Source organism: Nomascus leucogenys, chromosome 22a (genome assembly GCF_006542625.1).
Source record: "Nomascus leucogenys isolate Asia chromosome 22a, Asia_NLE_v1, whole genome shotgun sequence".
Lineage (NCBI taxonomy): Eukaryota > Metazoa > Chordata > Mammalia > Primates > Hylobatidae > Nomascus > Nomascus leucogenys.
Window position 1 is genome coordinate 60,085,182 of NC_044402.1, and position 20,062 is coordinate 60,105,243.

The 20,062-nt window shown below is 33.3% G+C and overlaps 1 protein-coding gene across 3 annotated transcripts in view; it reads right to left on the reverse strand.

The window, feature by feature from the left end:
* HCRTR2 (hypocretin receptor 2) overlaps positions 1–20,062 on the reverse strand; it is a 122,627-nt gene that overhangs the window by 21,752 nt on the left and 80,813 nt on the right. For all 3 annotated transcript variants that reach the window (XR_004027889.1, XM_030803183.1, XM_030803184.1), the window contains exons 2-4: positions 15,495–15,673; positions 9,015–9,258; positions 593–708 (exon numbers count right to left, since the gene is read on the reverse strand). Coding sequence is in view for 2 of the 3 variants with exons in the window: in XM_030803183.1 (XP_030659043.1) it covers positions 593–708; positions 9,015–9,258; positions 15,495–15,673 (539 nt within the window). In the remaining variant the exon portion in view is untranslated. The remainder of the gene's footprint in view (positions 1–592; positions 709–9,014; positions 9,259–15,494; positions 15,674–20,062) is intronic.

The window sequence follows — 20,062 nt, forward strand, 5'->3', positions numbered from 1 at the left end:
GAGTAAATGAACACAAACATTCACTGATACAGCAGAATTATCGAACAGTGTAGTAACCCCAAATCAGCATTATATACAGTTTTTAAAATTATACATTCTGCCTGATTCTTATAATATTCTAAAAAATGAGATCTTTGAAGCTGGAGATTTAACCTGTATGTTCAAATGTTTTAAATAAATCTGATTAAAAATATAACCTTTCAGACTTAGAGTCTCAAAAAACTCTAAAGGAATTTTTATTTGCTATTTCTCATAGAAAGTGAAATTAATGTTATTCCTAGACAAAAGACAATTAATCACAGATATTAAATTTTATTTAAAATGTAAAGTACTTAATCAGTTTATATAATACATTTCCTGAATATTATTCTAAAAATGCCTAGACATATTTCTATGTCTAGGTTCTCATTACTTTAGAAGAACACACAATATAATGCTTTTCTGAAGATGTTATGTTGGTTCAATGCATTCTTAAATTTTGTTTATAAGTGCATCCTAAAAAAAAAAGCACAGACAAATTATTTGGAAGCAATAACAAATAACAAATTATGTGTGGAGGAATAACACACGCAAAATATTTGAAACTATATACCTGTCGACACCAGAGTTTGCGAAATATTTGCAGATAAGCCAACACCATAAGACACAGTGGTGCCATGTATGTCACCAGAAAGAAACAGATGTGGTACATCTTGGGATAAATTTCACCTAGGATGAAAGTCAAAACAACAAAACCTTACGTTACAATTGATGGACTTTTTAAAAAGATACATGTCAATGCTTTTCTTCAAAGTGCATATTTACCTTTTATATGATTTCATCGTCATATTATATGCGCAAAGGAGAAAAAAATTCATAATATTTAACAACTTATTTTACTCAGTATATGGGTATACGCATGCCAAATGTGAAGTCATAATTTCACTTAATGTTGTACTCAGAGAAATAAGAATTAGCTATTTCTTAATTTGTGCTATGCAAAGTCAAGTGTTCAGTTATTAAAAGGACCTTTATTTGACTTGATTACATCTGGCTAATTAACAAAATTAATTTGGGTTGTTCTAAACTTTTGTTTACAAAAAGGGACATGAATCAATGAAAACCTAAAAACTAATGCTTTGGTTAAAATGGGAAGAAAATATAAACTCAGTTGGTTGTTCCTTATTAGAATGTAAGTTCCCTGAGAAATGGGAGGCTATTCTCAGTTGTATCTCCAAATATAAATGTGAAAAAAATTTTGAAAACTAAATACAATAAAAATTTGACAATGATTCTTTTTGTTGACTTATTGGAACATATACAAAATTCCTCTTTAAGCATAGTATGTCTGTGGTGTGTGTATGCTTTTATTAAAAATACATATATATACTTTTAATGAGAATTTTAAGGCTTTATAACATTAATTTTCTCCAATCTAATATGAATATTTTCTCACTTATTAAGCATAAACACCTCTAGGACTGTAGTAATTTTTTATTTATAATTAATCCTATGTACACAAATGATACACATCACAGATTAGCCACTTACGAACAAGTCGATTAATCAGTTCATGGCATTGTGGTTTAATATTTTAGCTTTTCTAAATTATATTGATTACTAACTTTGTAAATGCTCTAGAAGATATATATATATTCCCTACCTAATACATATATATATTCCCTACCTTATATATATACATAAATACATAAATAAATTCAGATTCCCTACGTAATACATATTTTATATAATCATTATATATTTATATATTTATATTTTATATATTAATATAAAATATAATATTCATATAATATATTAATATATTACATGTTTATTAATATATAAATATATATTAATATGTAACAAATTATACATTATATATTTAGATGTAACATAAATAATATTATATATTAATATTATATGTAATATATATAACATATACTATATTATATATTATATATTTATATATAACATATATAACATATACTATATTTATATATTATGTCGGGAATCTGATTTTATGTATGTATTTTTTTAATTTTTTATTCTGATAGGTGTTGGGGGAACAGGTGGTGTTTGGTTTTACTTCAGTAGGTTTTGGGGGAACAAGTGGTGTTTGGTTACATGAATCTTCAGTGGTGATTTCTGAGATTTTGGTGCATCCATCACCCATGCAGTGTACATTTTACCCAATCTGTAGTCTTTTATCCTTCACCCACTCTCCCACACTTTCCCCTGAGTACCTGAAGTCTATTTTATCATTCTTATGCCTTTGCATCCTCCCACTTATGAGTGAGAACATACGTTGTTTGGTTTTCCATTCCTGAATTACTTCACTTAGAATAATGTTCTCCAAATCCCTCCAGGTTGCTGGGAATGCCATCATTTCGTTCCTTTTTATGGCTGAGTAGTATTCCATGGTATATACATACCACATTTTCTTTATTCCCTCATTGATTGATGGGCATTTGGGCTGGTTCTGTATTTTTCCATTTGCAAATTGTGCTGCTGTAAACATGCGTGTGCAAATATCTTTTTAGTATAATGGCTTATTTTCCTCTGGGTAGCTACCAGAGTAGGGAAATTGATGGATCAAATCGTAGATCTACTTTTAGTTCTTTAAGAAATCTCCACACTGTTTTCCATAGTTGTTGTACTAGCTTACATTCCCACCACCAGTGTAAAAATGTTCCCTCTCCACCACATTCATTCCAATGTCCATTATTTTTTGGCTTTTTGATTATGGCCATTCTTGTAAGAGTAAGGTGGTATTGGCCAGGCAAAGTGGCTCACGCCTGTAATCCCAGCACTTTGGGAGACCAAGGCAGGAGAATCGTTTGAACCCGGGAGGCAGAGGTTGCAGAGAGCTGAGATCACACCACTGCACTCCAGCCTGGGCGACAGTGCGAGGCTCCGTCAAAAAAATAAAAATAAAAAAATAAAGTGGTATTGCATTGTGGTTTTGATTTGCTTTTCCCTGATTCTTAGTGATACTGAACATTTTTTCATATGCTTGTTGGCTATTTGTATACCTTCTTTTGAGAATTGTCTATTCATGTTCTTAGCCAACTTTTGATAGGTTTGTTTGCATTTTTTCTTCCTGATTTGTTTGAGTTCCCTGTAGATTTTAGAAGATATTTTTGTACTAGTATTCGAATATATCACAATGGTCTACCTCCTTTTACTGCAATGTAAAAGAGGAAGCAATATATCTCACATAGACTCCATAGATATTAAACGTAATTAACTCATTATAATTCTAATTGAATGCTAACACAACAGAGCTGTTTTGTTTTTCTTCTAAAATTTACATACGTTATTTTGACTTTTCTATTGACAAGGGGGTTTGTCCCATAGTATTGTTGATGAATAATGCTATTACCTCTATGCATTTTATTCTTTTCATTACTTCATAAAGGGGGTGTAGAAGCATGAAAGCTTGGTTACGTGATCAAATTTGTGATAAGGGCAGTTTACAGTCAGGATTAATCAATAATAAGCATGATGATTGTCATAATAATAGATAATATTTATTGAGCAATCATGCATTTGATTCTTGCTGAATTTATTTTAACATATTTATGAGTTTAATATTCTCCACAATCTTATTTCCATAGGCTGTCTTTCAGATGCAGTTGAGTTTGAGTCTAATTTTCTCCATATTCATCCTTCTAAACCTATCTTCTCTTTCGGTTTAGATGTCTTTATCCACTGCAATCTTCAGCGGGGTCAGTAGGATGCATGTGTTGGCAGGTCTAAGAGACCAATTTGAGGTGTCATTTTTAGCTACTCTATGGCCCAGGTAGCACTCACCTACCTCATCAGTTTCTAACTTTCTTTCAAGTTGATCCTGTAAAGCAGGCCAGTTACATAAAAAGTGATAACATTCAAGCACTCTGACTGGAGGAATAACAAACAGTCTTTCCCTTTGAAGTGCTACAGCCTACACAGCATTTGGTGGGCCAATTTCAAAGGAATCTGAAAGTGACCTCAGCACTTCCCAGGCACCTAAGAGGCTTTGAACTTTTATTTGTTTTGAAGAAGTGTCACATGAGCTTTCCTCATTAAAAAGTCTATATAACTTTGAAGCTTACATACCTGTGAAGCCCTGTTGCCTGCATAAGACAAATTGAGTGGATAGAGGAAAGTAGATTTGACAGGTAAATTTTTTCCACTGCAGCTACGGATAGTATCACTGTGATAACAGTTTGACGTTTTGAATAGATGGTAGCAAAAGCTCCTATGTGGTTGGTATATTTATGAATAATTAGAAAAAATATGTAATTGACTGCTATGTAATATGTAAATATTGACTGCTATGTAAAAATATGTAAATGACTGCACATTATGATAATAAACACTGATATGGAAAAAACATCAAGCAAAATTATACTTCCAGGATAGGATAGCTTGTTTGAATAAGGAGATTATAATAGATAACTAGGGAAACATGATAGTCTAAGCTGATTAAAAACTCAGATATGCCATTGAAATTTTAAATTATGTGTGATGAAAATATCTTTGAAGACTTTTTGTACTTCATAAGCAATGTCTTCAATGCATTTAAGACATTTGTATATAACCTAGAATATAGCTACACAAAATTTGTTTCACATAAGCATTACTTTAATTAAAAAAAGTTTTAAATATTGATAATCATTAATAATTACTCTTTTTACTCAACTGATGAATAAGCACAATCTAAATAAATTATATATATATGAAACTAACTAATAAGGAACAAATGTGGATCTTTAGTCTTTGAAATCAGAGATTAAAGAGTTATATCATACATTTGACAGGCAAAACTTAATTTCTCTCAGATGAGTTAAGGTTCATTATTCAGCCAGCATGTTATCTTAATTATCTAGAAACTAGAAACATTCCTCTTTCATGGTACACTTATCAGGAATTGAATGAACAAGTAAATTAAATACAATTTCCCAGTATCCAACTTGGAATGTCTTTTCAAAGTTTAGGGGTTCATTAAGTTTACCTGAATCTTTAATATGTTTTACTATCTTCTCCCTAATAAATATGTTTAATAAATCTTCCCATTAATAGACATATACACATATTTATATGCTTTCAAACCTCATAATAGGCCAGATGCCATAATTACTTTGACTGTAAAAAGGGTTCCATTTTTTTTTTAGCCTACCAAAGAACAATTTGTCAGTAATATTCAAAAAGAGAGATATTACTAATCTCCAGTGTCCAGAACAATTGACCAAGGGTACATGCTAATTAAACACTGGATGAATGAATAATGGAGAAAATATAACTTTGATGGAGTGTATAAAAAGAGTTTTTTTTTTCTTTTTGAAGACGGGGTCTCGCTCTTTTGCCCAGGCTGGAGTGCAGTGCCGTGATCTCGGCTCACTGCAACTTCCGCCTTTCAGTTTCAAGTGATTCTCCTGCCTCAGCTTCCCGAGTAGCTGGAATTACAGGCGCCCACCACCACGCCCAGCTAATTTTTGTGTTTTCAGTAGAGACGGGGTTTCACCATGTTGGCCAGGCTGGTCTCGAACTCCTGACCTCATGATCCGCCCATCTCAGCCTCCCAAAGTGCTGGGATTGCAGGCTTGACCCACCACACCCAGCAAAGAATTTCTTTCTATAGGATCTTTCTTGTAGAACTATACATTTACAAACCAAGCAAGAAAGAAATTGTGGGTTAATTTAATAATTTTAGAAGTATGAAATGATGTGACTGAAGCAAACAGTGAACACATACAAATGTATATTTTAAAGATTATTAAAATGAGTATTTACATTATTTATATGTTCTTGAGTGTTGTGTGTGTCTGCCAGAAATCATGGCGTATGGTTATTTTTATGAAGAAGTAATAGGCAATAATGAACATAATTAGTTTTAGAAATCATTTATCCATATATAATTACATATTTCTGGTAAATTTTTTAGTTAGACAGAGTTCTCAGTTATTTTGCACCATGAGTAAAACAGCATTTACAGAACTTTTCCAAAAGTTATTTGATAGATATGTATCAACTGACCAAATTGCTTTTCCAAATTTTTTTCCACTGCCATATTGGTTGTAGGATAATTATGATACTACTCTCTACTTTTATAACTACATTATTGATTTAACTTAGAATAAAGATAAGAAACACAGATTATGAATTAATCTCAAATAGAAGATATTTTACAATAGTTTTAAAAATCAGGCTAAATGACAGTTGGCCTTTAAAAATGTTTGAATTTGGAGAGATGACACTGTAAAATATACTTTCTTACAGTTTTTTAAAAAGTTGTGACAATCACACATATGCAAAGGTTTAACATTATAAGTTGAACATGGACTTATAGTTTACATGAACAATGATTTTACATGCTATGTAGAAATCATCATAATAAATGTCTAATAAAAAAGATAAAAATCCGCCTTGAATTATTTTTTCTTAAAAATATTCTTAGCAATTTTATTTAATATTTAAATGACTATATAGCTTTTATTAAGTTGGATTTTGTAGCTAATCAATTCAGTCCAATAATACTTAATTTTAGTCTTTATAAGCATTTAATTATAGGCTATGATAAAATCACCTTCAAATAGTTTTCTTAAATGACTTCTGAAGGCTAAGTTTAGATTTTTACATATTCAACAATTGTTTCCTTTTTTTTAATGAAAATGTCCATGCTAGAGTTATGTAATAAAATATCAGAGTAGAAGTGAGTTTTATGCACTTATATTTACCACTCAGAGGTAATTTAAAAATCATACATCTATTTACTTAATCATAATAACTGAACAGGAATCCATGACTTTGCAATCTTTTTGTTAATGGAGGTTACTGTTACTTGATTATTCAGGGAAACATTAAAAAAAGAAAAGCTTATAAAAGCAACCCATAAATATATAAGTGAAACTAATTGCCGGAATATTAGAAAAATACTGCTGACACATACTGAAAAGTATTTTTATATTTTATCTAATTGCAATCTCTATAAAACTTAAGGAATCCCAACTTACGAGTTGGAAGCTTTAGATTTAAATGTACCTATTTGCTTCATAATCTTGAAAAAATAATATAATCTTTCTAGGGCTAAATTTAGTCTTGAATTTAATACAGGATTCTGAGAAATACCTTTTTAGGCTTTCTAAATATAAATCAGTGTAAAAAGATTGTATAAGAGACATGTCACAGTCAGTCCCCAACCCATCTTCTTTCAAAACTCAATTATTTACACTACCTGCTCCTATGTTCCAGAAACTACAAGTGCTGACTCACTTTCTTTCTGCTTTGTAATGTAGTATCGATGATGTGGATTTTCTTGCTTTCTGGACACCCTTTTCCCTCTTCTCAGTCTGGAGAATTTTTGCCTATCTTTAATATTCTGCTGGAATGTTAGCAGCTCCTCTGTAAACTTTTGTTCAAGTGGCCAGAACTGAGTTTGTTCTCTCATTTGTGTTCTCAGCATTTTGTATATAAATATATTAAAATACTGATTACCCTATAAAAATGTGTTTATTGGCCTTTGAGCCTTATTATATAGAGTGTGCTCCCATAAGCAGAGTCTGTTTCTCTCCAGGTGGGCACAATGCCTGACATATACTAAGTTCTCAAGGTGGTGTTTGAGCATTAAATGAATGGGACATAAAACACTTCATAAATATACCTACCATTCTGGAAATTTCCATTTATTTTGTTTTTGTCTGCACTATTAATTTGGAAAATTGGAAAAAACTGAAAATTATACAGAGAAAAATACAACAAAAAAAGTTGCAATGTTAAAAAGGAAAAGTAAATCCCAATAAAAGACAGATATTTGATATTTGGGGTAACAGATAAAGCAAATTATAAAATTTTAGTTATTATAGGTCTTACAACAATATATGAAATAATCCCAGCCTCTCTTAAATATTGTCTTGCTGTAGATATATCCTGTAGTATATGCCTAACATATCAGTGATTGGCTTTTTTTCCTTTTGGTGTTCTAGTACAAACACCAAGGTAGGAAATAACAGAATTCAAAGATTACAATATTTAAGAACATTATCCTTAATGCCCTGGTGTGCCTTAGTGCCCTGGTGTGCACTGCTTGTTTTGATACATCTTTCTAATAAAAAACAATTTTAATGTATGAATTCTCTAAATATGAGCCATTTTAGTATCTTATCTAGAAGAGGTCAGATTTTATGTGTGTATATATATATATATATATATATATATATTTCATGTGATATATTGGAATCAGTGCATGTTATGCTGACATGCAGGGTTACTTTATTTTCTGTCATTCTTTCCTGTGCCCAGATTTGTGCTAGCACCAGGTGTTGATAGCAGTATTCTCACTGTTAAACAAAAACCTCAGACTGACTCTAAGAATTTCTAACCAAAGAAACCTAAAGCCTTCAAGGCTGATTGTTTAAATTTCACATCATACATGTCAGATGGGAAACCAGATTGATTCGTAATTAATATAATTCTTAAACTGGATAACAATTATTTGAGTGGCAAAACTCACCAACTGAATGTATTATGAATAGAGAAAACAAATTTGGATTATTTGACTTAGAGACCCACATGCTGACTCTGGCCATGTTCCCAGGACCATGTGATCCAGGACACGGTCTCAAAATGAAAAAATTCAGCTGTATTTGAAGCCCATTAGGGACCCTAACACTAGTCAACACAGTGTTGAACCATCTTATAAATCGTGGATCATTCCAGAATACACAATTGGATTTGTATTCCATATTGCTTTTTGTTTAAGGAGTTTAAGAAAAACTAAAATAACCAAATCTGAATTGTAGAATAATCTCCTTTCATTTCCTAGCTGAAAGATATGAAAATGAGAAAATAGTAGATAACATTACCAAAGGATTCAGATAGGTAGAGTTATTCTATGAAATTGCTTTGAAATTCAAGTTGGCTTTCATGCTCTCGCAAAACTGTATTCACAAATGTCAATAAAATATGTAAGCCCAGCTTCACAATGGCTATGCTAACCCAATTTTCAATTTGCTGCTGTAATATAAATGTCAGTTGATGGGCCATAAGGTACTTACCACCCCAGCGCTCATCACACACTGTAAAGAGGGTGGTTTTATTGGCTAAGCCCGGGAGCATGGTGCTGCACTCCATGACGATGGCCTGAGGAATCATTATAATGCAGGAGACAATCCAGATGATGACAATGCTGTTACGGGCCCGCTTTGCTGTGCTCTTAAACATCAAAGGGTGACAGATTGCATACCACCGATCCAAGGCGATACAGCTCAGTGTGAGGACAGACACAGACACCGACACGGTCTAGAGAAAAGAAAGATCATAGTAATAGAGAAGCACCAGCTGTTAAAAGAATTACTCTTAATATATTTACTATATGAGAAAGGTAGTCACAACATATAAGCAAATTCAAAGTTGCCAAAGATAAACAATCCATGCAAGTGCTATTTAAAAAGAAATTATATCAAAAAATAAAATATTAGAAATATACTTTTAAATGTAAATTTATTGTTAAACATGAAAAGGTATGATGAAAACTTTGCAATCTTTTTTTATTCCAAATGTCTTAATTTATAATATGGCATTCTTTAAATAATTACTTTAATTATTTTGTCCTGTAACTTTTCAATTGATTGGAAGAAATCATACCCGCATATGGAAAAAAAATAAAACACATGTTTAGTCCAAACTGGTAAAGCCTCACTTATAAAGAATAATGTCTTTCTTTTAAATTATCATATAGGAATTTGATTGAAATTATATTTAATTAACATTTTTTAATTATGGGTAGCTTATTTCATACTTTCAAATAATAAGGGCTATTTGTACATCAGTGCATTTTCAACATGTAGCACCCAAGGGAAGTTATGAGTCATGTTAAAAGAGAATTCTGTATGCGGATCTCCTTATGACAGTTTGCTCACTGCTAGCCTAGTCAATGTGATTCCAAAAACTAGGTAAGTTCACCCAGTCAAAATTTTTATATAATTAGCAATGCCACAAATCATTCTTTAACTTGGCACTTTAAGGAAATAACAACAAAAAAACATGTTAAAAATGCCTATATCCACATGATTAGTTAATGTAATTATGTTCAATGTGCTCTCTGATACTGGATGAAATATTGATTCTGATATCACTCTCAGAATAACCTCTCCCTTTAAAAAGACTTTTGATTTCTTTTACATTTTTTTAGATTGTTATTTATTTTCCTTTCAGCATGTATAAGGCAGTAAATTATTTGTTTAATTTGCTTATTTATCGTCTGTTTTCTCTATTGGAACAAAGCTCTATGGTAGGAGGGACTGCTTCTGTTTTTTTCACAACTGTGTCCCCTATATGTGATACAACGTTTGATGTCCATTGTGCATTTAAGAAATATTTGTTTTTAACTTCTATTTTAATTTCAGGGGTACATGTGCAGGTTTGTTACATAGGTAAATGTCTGTCATGGGTGTTTGTTGCACAGATTATTTCATCACCCAGGTATTAAGCCAACTATCCACTGGTTATTTTTCCTGATCCTCTCCCTCCTCCCACTCTCTACCCTCTGAAAGGCCCCAGTGCATGTTGTTCCCCTTTATGTGTCCATGTGTTCTCATCATTTAGCTCCCACTTATAAATGAGAACATGTGGTATTTGGTTTTCTGTTCCTGCATTTGTTTGCTAAGGATAGTGGCCTCCAGCACCTTTCATGTTGCTGCAAAGGACATGATCTCATTCTTTTTTATGGCTGCATAGTATTCCATGATGTATATGTACCACATTGTCTTTATCCAGTCTATCATTGATGGGCATTTAGGTTGATTCCACATTTTTATTATTGTGAATAGTGCTGCAATGAACGTATACTTGCATGTGTCTTTAAAACAAATATTTGTTAATCCATTAATAGTGGTGAGCCTTAATTGAAGACAGTAGATGTAGTCCAGTCATCTTCTTCTATTTTTCTGTCCTGGTTATATTGATCTCATAATATGTGGAAAGGGTAGATATCTCTGTCTTTTACATGAGACCTTTCTTGTTGATATGTTGATTATAGGTACAAATGAGTGAAAGAGATCTAAGATCCAGTGCAACAGTGCAGAAAGTCTCTGGGCTGTCAGGAGGATCTATCTGTTCTCTCTCTCTGATCAGCTAGCTGCACACTATTGAGTCACTCACTTTACAGCTTTGGGCCTAATGTGTGTGTTGTGTGTTGCGTGTGTGTGTGTGCTAAATGAAGGAAATCAACAGGATAAGATTCTCATCAACTATGATTCTTTTGTTTCTCCATGGGAGAGGCAGAAGAGTATAGTCGGAATCAAGTCTGCAACCAGGTTTTCTGGGTATGAATCCCAGCTGACTTACGGAGTTATCTTAGGGCCATTATTTAACCTCTCCATTCCTCAGTTTTCTCATCTGTAAAATGTGGATGATTAACAGTACCTAACCATGGAATTGTATGGACAGTTAGTTGAGATGAACATGTCTATTCCAGGGATGGCATGAAAGTGCTGTGTGTTTGCTATTACTTATGATTATAATAATAATAATGATGATGATACTGTTAGTTTTTATCTTTCATTCTTGAGTCTGAAGTTCTATATTTTAATTGGAACAGATTGCTTTTCAGAGAAGAATATTCATAGAAATTACAAGTGAAAGCCTAACCTTTGCTAAATTATTGGAGGCTAATTTCATTTTAAGTGTAATTTTAAAGGGCTGGACTCTATGAGAATGGGCTTAAGTTGATTAGTGACTCCTGGAAATTTCTTAGTGCTATCTTAGGGTACCTTCAACTCTCTTTCTCAAACCAATCTCACCTTATTCTCTACAACCTCCATTCCTTCTCTGCAAATAAGTTAAGCACCTAGGGCCCCTCAATACCATTGATAACCTGGGAATGGAAGTATGGTTGCATAAATTTGCACAGTCGCCTTTTCATAGCTTCTGGGCTAGAGACATATCAATCCTCTCCAGGAATTAGAAGTACAAAGTGTTCATCAAGCCTTAGTAATTTATAATCCATTAATTTAATCAACATGGATAAATGGGATAGATGTAGCATGGTTCAAATATCAATGTCATTTCTAATGTTTCCTAATGCCATTAGGTCATAATAATCAATTCATATCAGTTCACTTGAAAGACTGACATCCAGTGCCAACAGTGACCCAGGGAGCACTGCCCTTCGTCACACAGAAAAGGGAGGAATATGCTAGTGTGATTTATCTAACAGTAGAATGAACCAATCCATTGAATGAACCCTTGACAATCAGTGTGTTAATATTCATTGTTTGAACTACTATATTTGCTTGTGCATTTGACACATCAATATACAATTACGTGTAATGTATAAGATTTTCTTGAGGTGATGTAAAATTGCATTTTATCATGAGTAATTATAAGTGAAAGTTTTGTTGTTGCTTTTAACTTCTAAGAGTGCACTTCTGGGTGTCTTTTTCACTTGGATTCTGATATTAGCTCAAGTCAGTCGAATAGTAAGTCATTTGAGAAATGAATCTAGTGTGGATTATGAATGTTGAGAATGAAGTGGAGTGAGATAATGGAACTTTCTTCTGCCTTCAAGTACTTGGCCTTTGACCTATACTATGGGCACCCTTCGCACAGGATAATGTTTGGGGATTTCCTTTAGTAGAGAAGTCCACTGTTTTATACTAGCAAATAGATATGGCAAAGGGATCTTAAAGATTCACTATAAGGAGAAATGAAAATTTTGCCAAATCACAGATTTGGATGCTAAGCACTAATAGGTAGAAAGGTTGCAAAGTATGACTGAAAGAGAGGGAGCTTGTTTGACCACCCACTACCCACCTCCCACATCTCACTTGGCTTCTTTTTTTTTCTGGCATTTTCTGTGTAGGGCGTCTTCTGCAGTTAAAAAAAATCACTCTGAAAAAGTAACCAATGCTCTTGTCATTGGTGGAAGAGAAGTGAAATACATGATAATTATTCAGCAAATAGCCGAATACATGTTAATGGTCTTGGAGTTGTGCAATTGTTAAAGATACAAAAGAGTTATTTTAATTATTCAGCTAAGCTTTATAAGATTTGTGAGACTTTTAAGATTTTTGTGCATTTGCCAATGCGTTATAGCATATCACTCATAAATCTAAAGGCTGTATTGTATTTAGAAGAAAAAGAACATATAAATTATAGCAAATTAACAAATGTCCAAATAATCTAAAACGCAACCAAATAACTTTAAAATGTGGCTGGGCATGATGTAATGTGTTTTTAAATATTCAGTAAGACATAAATATCATATCAGGGATGTAAGTCATTAGTTTCAGAATGTCACAACTAGGGAGAAAAACTGCTCAAATTTAAATTATATGTTTATTGCCCATTGGCACTGTTCATCGCATTTGGGAACATTCCATGAAAAATGAAGCAATAAATATGAAGAATTTGGAGATACTAGCTTTACCCATGTACCAATCTCTTGGTGCATTTACACCTTTCCGTCAGGAAGTAATGTTGGATGGGGTAACAAATGGATCTAGTCTTTTGCATCATGTGGTTACCCAGTAGTTTTTTCCCTTGCTCTGTGGAGAAGAGGATCAGCTAAGGAATTGATTAGATTGGACACTGTGTTCAGAGAGGCAGACAGAATCCTTCCAGAGATGAGGATGTTCCTTGGACTGTAGGACTGGTTAAGTAGTTCTGCTGTGTGAAAGAGGACTGTCAGTGATTATAAGAGATACCCATGCTCTGTATCACTCACTGGTTAGGCTGCTTCCATTGTGTCCTCTAATGCAAATACTCACAGGAAACTCTGACATGCCTGCTCTGCAGAAAGCTATCGCTGTGCATTAGCACATGACTGCACCTGCCCTTATCACTTCACTTCCCACCAGGGAATCTTCTGGTTCACAGAGAGAACATGAAATGTTACCAGTCAGTTGAAGATTCTGGGCAACTGCAGCCATCCCAAAACTTAAGAGAATTCTCAAAATATTCTCCTGGGTAGTTATTGAAACCGAGAGAGGTAAAAGGCTTTCTGGAAGTACCACAGAGATAATGAAATATTAGAATTGTCTGAAAGGTATTATTTTCCTATGCCTCTATGCAAACACCACCAGAGCCATTCATTTCTTACTAACTTTTCTTCTATGAGAATATTTTTCTCTAATGTCCCATGTACTATTTCTTCACACACAAAAAAATCTGTTCCTGTTCGTTTCGTAATCCATTCATGATTTTCAGCAGGCTGACCCAAACTAGCTTTATAATTAAACATAATATATGCATGGAGCTTATAACTTCTATAGTATTTTCCACTTACTATTCTATAAACAATGTTTAACCTTAAAAATTTTTCACTTCTTTTTGTAAGAGGTAATTGAGGAACTATTGAACTAAATATCTCTTTGCAACATTTCTTTCCAAAAGCCTAATCAGCGTAATGTCTAGTAATAGGCTATTTGTGCTCCCCTCCCTAATTTTTTGTTACTGGGAGCTTATTTTCTGTTTTCTTAAAATATTATAATCACCATCTGGGAGACTGCGTGGAGTAACAACTGAGGGTGCAGGAAGGCTACAGGAAGACAAGTAGAGAGTGGTCACCATTTCACTTGCTGTCCAATTACTAAGGGAAATCCATCCTGTAGGATGGATGTGTGAATGTGAACATTATCTTATGAATCTTTTGTTTCAAACATTTTAGAGCTATAATAACAATCAGAACACTAATCTTTGAAAGTATTCATTCTTAATTACTGAAATGGCAATTAAATAGAAAAAGAAGGTGTTTTCACTGTTAAGGAAAGAAAAACACCTAGTAATGATGATTCTGATGCTGATAATTGATGTTTATTGAGAACATACTGTTTTTATTAGATCATCATCTTCCAGAGGGTAATCGCTGCACCAAGTTATTTATATGAATTATCTAAGTAAATGGTCACAGCAACCATATGAGGTAGATCCCATTAAAATTATTCTTTTAAATAAGTGAATTACAACTATTTGGCTTGATAGCATAAAATTGGTGAATGGCAGAACGGAGATTCCAAATCCGGTAGTTCGAATTAGAATCTACACTAAAACCTGTTGATGGCACTGATTTGACCAAGTAGGTCTTAATTCTTCAGTATAAAATAAAATCACTTGTAAAAACAAATATCCTCAATGATTTGGACTAGAAGATCATTAATTGGTTCAAGAGAAAGATCAATAATTGGTTTGGGGAGATCACTAATTGGTTAAATGATTAATTGGTTCAAGGTTCTTATTTAACAATGGGGAAATTAGGAATCAAAAAAGTTTGTGCAAAATCAAATTTTGGAATCAAATTAGGAATCAAAAATGTTGTGCAAAAATGTTTGTGCAGCATCTAATGATGATTTGGCAGTTTGTTGCTTTATTTTTACCCAGAACTTATTTCTCCAGAAATTCTCAAGTATTATTTTCGTTCAGTTTGCCAATGCCTTAGGCAAATATATTTCTCAACTCACTAGTTAATTTACCGTAAGGGCCATCGCTATGGCTGCACATTTTTTTAGTAGCTTCAAAAAAGCATAAAAAACAATTACCTGTAGATAAGGAATCACTTTGCAAAGGGACTGTCCAAAAAACCAGGTCTCAGTGATATCCACGACCAGCGTGGCTGGAAGGCAGGTGATGGTCACGAGCACATCAGCCAGAGAAAGATTGACTATGAAGTAGTTGGTTACCGTCCTCATGTGGTGGTTCTTCCACACTGCCACACAAACTAATTTGAAAAGAAAAAGGAATAGTCACTCAACAAAGAAAATAGGTATTGGTGAAGAAACACTGTCAATATTTCTATAAAGTCCACAAATATGTATTTAAAAGGAAAAATAATTGAAGGCTGTGCCGTGTTTTCACTGAATCTGTCAATCTGTGTGAATGCTAAGTACATACTTAAAATCAGTTCATTTCCCTTGCATGACATTTCTCAATAAATCATAAGGCTGTATTTATTTTTACTTGATTTTGAATTGCAAGTGCCAGACGTTTTAAAATGGTCTTTGATTCATCTTTCTATTCCCTCAGTACTCGATATGTAGTAGAGTCTCAAGAAACAGTTGCTGAGTTAAGATAAATTAAGAACTAACAATTTTTATTGAATTGTAGTGCTTGCCTCATCCATGACCTTGACCCATATCTGCTCCTGAACGCTGCATTTGGAACTTTTAACAAATAATTTTTTTAAGGTAAGAGCCAACAATTATTCAGCTCCTACCATTGCCAAACACTGAGCTAGATGGTTCATATACTTATGTTGTTTAATGCTGACAACAATCTTAAGGGACAATGATATTACCCACATTTTATAAAAGAGGAAGCTGAGACACAGGAAATTAACTCACGAAACTTGTCTGAGGACATACGGGCTCACAAAATATAAAACTACAGCTATAAGTTGGCTTTAGCTCCAATACTTGTGGTCTTTTCACCACATGGGTTGCCTTCTTTGGTGAAAATGAGAGTAGTGTAATAAAGTACATAGAAGTTCCAGACACTCAATTTTGTCTCCTTTCTATTACCTTAGGGCCTCTAAACATCACCCTGCAATCAAACATATTTTTGAATACTTTCACAGCCAGCCTCCCTCATTGCCTTGTAGTATATCCCCAGTTCAAAAGCTGTACTGTCTCATTCAGTTGCTCTTTACTGAAAGAACACCCAGTTCCTCCATTCTCTGTCTTCCCTCGGTCTGACCTATGTAAAAGTTACATAATCACTAGCTCTGGAATTATATAGGTGTACACACTACTGTCACATTTATTCATGGGTTTGCTTCACTGAAAGTTACTGAATTTGTCTGGGGCATCACAAACCTGTCAGAGCTGTCACCCATGCACCCAAATAATTCAGAGATTAGTATCTTTTTATAGTGAATAAATAAAACCTAATTTTGTTAAATTTGAATCACTGAATGAGGATTTCTTTTGACAATTATGTGACATTTATTAATAGTTTCATAAGGTGGAAAACGTTCTTACTAGTTCCTGAAGCTGAAATTGGCTGTCAGCTACCAATAGATGTCAATTTTACAAGATCCTTGGATTTCAGAGGATTTAATTTTGAAAACTCCACATCATCCTCTAACTCTCAGGTGATAATATCCAAAACTCTGGTGAACCTTAATCAGGGTAACTGTAGTCTTTATTATTTGAAAATGATGCCATTGAGTGATTTATTTTCTATAAACACTTGAAACACACACACACACGTATTCACACACACACAAACCCATCCTAGCAGTTGACAAACACATTATCACAGTTTGTTATGAGAAAATTGGCAAAAATATTATATTTCTGGTACTTGGTCAACAAATTTCCAAATAGGACAATATTGGATCTAGAAAAATGCACAGAGCTTTTAGAAAACATTCAATTATTTCTAATCTTTTAACTCTGTATTTTGGACACGAGGAATTGCACTGGTGGGAAGACTTAATGCATTGTATCTAGACAATCTAGACAACAGTAGAACAAATTTATGTTCAAAAGCACTTCTTTCTTTAGTCATTACTATGTGCTGTGCCTTGTTCTAAGCATTTTTTAAATTATTAACTAGTGTCATCATAATAACACTATGAAGTGAATAGTATTAATATCTCTGTTTAACAGGTGGGAAAATAAGGAGAGAGAAGTTAAGGGGCCTACCTAAGAAAAATTAAGTACTAGAGTAAGTAAAAGCAAAACTAAGTACTAGATCTTGAATTTAAGTGTTATCCACCAAACTATATCATCCATATATCCTCTGGATTGAAGCGGAAAATGAAAAGGAAGCCACCAACCTCTATTTGACAGGGCTTTAAGATAGGATAATACAATTTTTTCACTTGGTGATTATTCAGTCTAACCTTCCGTCTGATGCGTGAATAATCACCTCTGCACCATCTCTGATTCATCCTGCTTGAACATTTATAATACTAGGTAATTTAAAACCTGCTGGAGCCCTTGAGTTCATTTTGTAGTGGCTTTAATTACTAGCAAGTTCTTGTCCATGTTCTATTTTCCCTTCATTTCTGCTTACTAGATCCTAATTATTTCTTAGAACTGAACGAATAAACTTTACCTATTTATGTATATTGTATTTGTTTTCTAGGGCTGCTGTAACAAACTACCATAAGCCTGGTGTCTTAAAACAATACAAACTTATTGTCTCACAGTTCTGGAGCTAGAAGTCTCAAATCAAGGTGTCAGCAGGGCTATCCTCTCTCTGAAAGCTGTAGTAAAATTCTTCTTAGTCTCTTCCTATTTTCTTGTCATTTTCAGGCAATCTTTGGCGCTCTTTGGCTTGCAGCAGTGTAACTCCAATTTCTGCCTTTGTCAGTGCATGACATTCTACTGTGTTTCTATCTTCACATGGCCATCATCTTATAAGGATCCCAGTCATATTGGATTAAAGGCCCACCCTACTGCAATATGACTTTACGATATCAAATTACATCTGCAATGACCCCATTTCCAAATAAGGTCACATTCTGAGTAATGATCATTAGGACTTAATCATATCTTTTTGGAGAAACACAATTCAAATCACAAAGGCATTCATTCAAGTATTTAACAACCACAGCTATGCCCACTTCCCTAGCCTATGCTTCTCCAGCCTAAAGATAATCAGAATCCATCATGTGAAACTTATGGGTTTTTCATTCCCCATCACCCTGGTTATTTTATTCTGAACACACTTCAGATTATCAGTAATAGCTCTAAGTGAGCTATCCATAACTGCAATCATTTCTCCAGGTGCAATCTACTCAGAGCAGCAATGAGAAGGATGATTGATTTGGTTACTGTCAGTCTATTAAGACAGTTTGAGATCTTGTAAGCTTTTTTAAAAGTATGCCAAGGCACACTTCTGGGGGAAGTTTATCTATCTATCTATCTATCTATCTATCTATCTATCTATCTAATCTTCCTATGTATTCTATGTGTATATATGTATATATACATGTATGTATTCCTGTGTATTCCTGTGTGTGTGTGTATATATATATAGTACATAGTTTATATATATGTTTGTGTGTGTATATATATAATATATATAATATATATTATATATATACACACATCGGTTCTCTTGTGTAGATGCTAGGATATTTACCTTTCAATGCTAAGAAGAAATAAAAAGAAAAAATATTTATAAAGAAAGCTACTGGGACAACTGGATACATTTGAATTTTGAGTTTGTGTTAGATAATATTACTGTGCCATTTAAACATATCTTAAGTGTGGCTTTCACATTCTGTCCATTCAAATATTTAAAGACTGTGGCTATGCCCAAATAGGCAAATGAATCTTAAGCAAAATGAACAAAGCTGTAGGTATCATATTAACTGACTTCAAATTATGCTGTAAGGCTATAATAACCAAAACAGCATGATACTATTAATAGTATAAAAATAAACATATAGATCAATAGAACATAATAGAAAACCCAGAAATAAAGCCACATACCTACAGGCAATTTATTTTCAACAAAGTCAACAAAAAGAGACACTGGGGAAGGACATCTTACTCAATAAATGGTGCTGGGAAAATTGGATTAGCCATATGCGGAAGAACAAAACTAAATCCATATCTCTCACCACATACAAATAGCAACTGAAGATGGATTAAAGACTTAAATGTAAGACCCAAAACTCTAGAAACCCTGGAAGAAAACCTAGTATCTGTCTTTAAATGGACTATTCAGAATTACATATATATCTACAACTGCACATCCTCTAAATTTGTGTTACACAAACATTTATTTGTTTATTCAGTAACTCACTCACCCATGCAAGGTTCTAAAAGTACAAAGTAAACATCACCTTCTCCTGAGAGCACATTGAATTTATACAACTTAAACTTATCACTGGACTTTATGCTTCTCTGAAGTATAATAAGCTTCCATTTTCTCCCATTAATTATGCCTCAAATCTCCAAAATATCTCTTTCCTCTATTATATTCTTTCTATTCCTATTGCAAATACCCAATGTCAGATTGTTGTAACCATTAGCTAGAGTATTGCAGTAATGTCCTAATAGTTTCCCCATGCATTGTGCCTGTCTGTACTCCTATATATTTTATCCATTATTGTCATTAATGGATAAATGTCATAAAATAATAAAATAAA